The sequence below is a fragment of the Chrysochloris asiatica genome, unplaced genomic scaffold (genome assembly GCF_000296735.1).
Source record: "Chrysochloris asiatica unplaced genomic scaffold, ChrAsi1.0 scaffold00129, whole genome shotgun sequence".
NCBI classification, from domain to species: domain Eukaryota; kingdom Metazoa; phylum Chordata; class Mammalia; order Afrosoricida; family Chrysochloridae; genus Chrysochloris; species Chrysochloris asiatica.
Window position 1 is genome coordinate 9,472,305 of NW_006408647.1, and position 3,499 is coordinate 9,475,803.

The 3,499-nt window shown below is 33.5% G+C and overlaps 1 protein-coding gene across 3 annotated transcripts in view; it reads left to right on the forward strand.

The window, feature by feature from the left end:
* The window catches only part of TBCK (TBC1 domain containing kinase), a 343,431-nt gene that overhangs the window by 114,205 nt on the left and 225,727 nt on the right, over positions 1 to 3,499 (forward strand). For all 3 annotated transcript variants that reach the window (XM_006869331.1, XM_006869332.1, XM_006869333.1), the window contains one exon: positions 1,074 to 1,157. In XM_006869331.1, the coding sequence (XP_006869393.1) occupies positions 1,074 to 1,157 (84 nt within the window). The remainder of the gene's footprint in view (positions 1 to 1,073; positions 1,158 to 3,499) is intronic.

The following is a 3,499-nucleotide window of genomic DNA, read 5'->3' on the forward strand; positions in this document are numbered from 1 at the left end:
TGAGTCAGAACCTACTCAACAGCACTAAACAGCAACAACAACCACAGATAGCATGAATCTCTAGAAGCAGCAATCCTAGAGTCTCCATCTTTTCTGTTCTAATCCATGTCATTAGAATTTGCATAGACTGCTGGAACTTGGCATAATCCTATAGAAATTAAGTTCACTATTTGAATAGTTTTAAAAATGGACTGTTTTCTGATAATCATTTACTCATTAGTCTAAACTAGAAATTTTGTTGTTTAGTTAGGTATAGCCTATTAAACATATTGATACTGTTGTTTACTGTTTTGTGCTATCAATTTGGTTCTGACACTTAATGTAGGGTTTCTAAGAGTGACTGGTGAATTTGAACTGCCAACCTGTGGTTCCAAGTCCAGTGATTATCCTACAGAGCCACATCAGGGCTTATCTTTTCTCCCATGAAGCAGCTGGTAGGCTTGAATTACCAACCTTGTAGTTCACAGTCCAGTGCTTATCCATGTACTGCATTCTCTCATATTGATCCTGGCATAGTAAAAACTCTTGTGTCTGGAAGTATAATTCATGACTGTTGTTTTTGTGTTCTATGCCATTGAGTTGATTCTGACTCATAGCGACCCTATGTAGGCTTTCCGAGAGTGGCTTGTGGGTTTGAACTCCCGACCTTATAATTAGCAGTTAAGTGCTTATACTACAGCACCACACCAAGGCTCAATTTATGACTAGCTTTACTAAATCTAAAGTTTTCTGACTATTTTGTTTATGTCAACAGTAACTAAGAATATTGAGGTTTGTATAGCTCACTAATAATGATCACATTGAAAGATTAAACATTTTGTATAGTTTTATTATTGTGGAATAATGAATGCCACAGTAGTTTGAAATGTAAAGGTTCCTAGAGTGGTTATCATTTTTTCTGTCCAAAATATTTTCTTTGTTATATGAGTAAGGTTCCCCCCCTTAGTTTTGATTATGAACACTTATAATTATAACAGTTACTTAAAGTAAACTCAAGGAATATATACTGAGTGAATGACTGCTAGTCAGTTACCCCATTAACCAATTTGTCATCTGTCTTTGTTTTATCTCAGCTTTGGCATATGCATGCATGTCTGCTTTTATTCCCAAATACCTATATAACTTCTTCTTGAAAGACAACTCACACGTAATACAAGGTAAGCAAATATCTTTTCTTGCCTCTAGTAGGGAAAGTGCTTGTGTAAGAAGTAACTAAAACTGATTACATTTATAATTTTGACCCTGTAAAATATGGTAATGATCTGTCCCTAAGCCTCATGTATACTCTAAAGTATTTCCTCTAGATACATAACATTTATATTTTCTAATAACAGTTAAATATCTGAACTTGTTGTTAATTGCTCTTGAGTTCATTCCAACTCATAGCGACTCTGTATAGCTTTTCCCAGGAACCACTGGTGAGTTTGAACTAATGTCCTTGTGGTTTGCAGTCCAGTGCTGATCCTACAGTGTCATACCAGGAGACCCTCGGAATTTATTCTGTTCAAATGCAGACATGCTAGTCTAGGCAAAGGAAAAGATACTGTTATTTGTCTCTCACAAAATTGAAATAAGACATAAAAAGATAAGTCTATGAAACAAGTCTATTGTGAATTAGTAAAAAGTTAAAATATAGTTTAAATGTAAGTAGAGCATTAAGAAAATTCTTTTTCATCTCAGTCCCTATGCTTTTTCTCATCTAAAATATCCTCCCACTATCTTTTACTTATCTAAAATGTAGTCCTTTCTTTAGCAGTCCGAGTCTTCTTGTTGTGGTTAAGTGCAGTTGAGTCAGTACCAACCGATAGCAACCTTGTATAGGGTTTCCAAGGAGTGGCTGGTGAGCTTGAACTGCTGACCTTGCAGTTCAAGCTAATTTTGCAGTCCAACACATTAACACACAGTGCCACACCAGAACTCTAATCCAAGTCATAGTGAGCCCCATTTGTGAATTCTTTTAGGACTAGTTCACCCCTTTTTAAGTTTCTGAAATAATTTTCTGAACCCCTGTATGAAGTTAGTTTAACACAGAAGTTAATAGTATACATCTTTGAATCAGGCAAACCTTCTTTAAATTTAATCTTTATTACTTATTATAATCATGTATACTGTATTTAGTGGGAGAAAGATGAGACGTTCTGCTCCCGTAAAGATTTACAGCCTTGGAAGACCTGTACAGGGTCACTATGAGTCAAAACCAACTCCATGGCACACAGCCACCACCACTACCACACTGTATTTAAGTGGTCTACATCACTTTACTCATATGTAAAGTAAATATTGTTGTAAAGATTAAACAATAAAATATGTGATTTGCCTGGCACGTGGAAATAAGTGATAAATGCTATTATTAATATATTGTTACTATTATTTTTCTCTAGTATCATTATTACCATAGTATCACATATTGTTTTCTGTCTTATCTTTATAACAAATTCCAAACTTTTTAAAGATAAGTTTTCTAATAATGTTGTATTTCTTTTGTGACACACTACAAGCTGGTCACATAGTCTCCCAGTTTACCATTTTTATGCTTTTCAAATACTTTCTTAATTTAGAGTTTTAACTTTTATTTTTTTTTCTACCAAATTTTAAACAACTAGAAGTTGCTACTGTGTTTTAATTATATTTGTGTCATTATCATAACACCCTATTTGAATAGATGAAATAGAAAACCTTGAAGCTGTGTCTGAATTACTAAAATTCTCAGTAAGTGGAGTCTATATTTTTAGTCAGTTAGTAATGAGACTAAACTTAGAGATCAGAAGCCATTAAGATGGGAGCATAATTAAAAAAGAAAGGAAAGAAGAAATAAAAGAATATTGATAAACTGATCAGCACATAAAAATTTTTTTGCTAGCACCTTATTCATTGGAATATAGAGATAAATTATTAAAATATTTTCAAATAGAGGAATATGATCATTCATATTTCTCTTTTCTGGCTACAATGTAGAGATGCTAGAAATTGAAAAAATGACTCAGTGCCTTTCTGTTAGTTTTATAATATAAATTCCGTTGATTACATTTGCATTTTGAAAATGGATATGTATAAATGAGAAAGAAAATGCATAGAAGAAAGAATAATGTTCAAAGCATAATATATTTTTAAATTACATTTTGAATAGTTCTTGACTAAAAGTTTGGAATAATTCTTAAATCTTTTAACTAACTAGCCCAAACATATGTACACGTTGTTAAGTGCCATTAATTTTATTGCAACTCATAGTGACCCTATGTACAACAGAATAAAACACTGCTCTCTCCTGTTTCATCCTCACATTTTTGAGCCCATTGTTGCTACCACTATTTCAATCCATACATTTGCTTGTTGTTATTCTTAAGTGTAATCAAGTCGGTTCTGACTCATAGCAACCCTATATCGGCTTTCCAAGACTTTAAATCTCTGTGGGAGCAGGAAGTCTCATCTTTCTCCTGTGGAGTGTCTGGCAGGTTGGAACCTCAGACTGTGTGGTTTGTAGTCCAGTGCTTATCATATG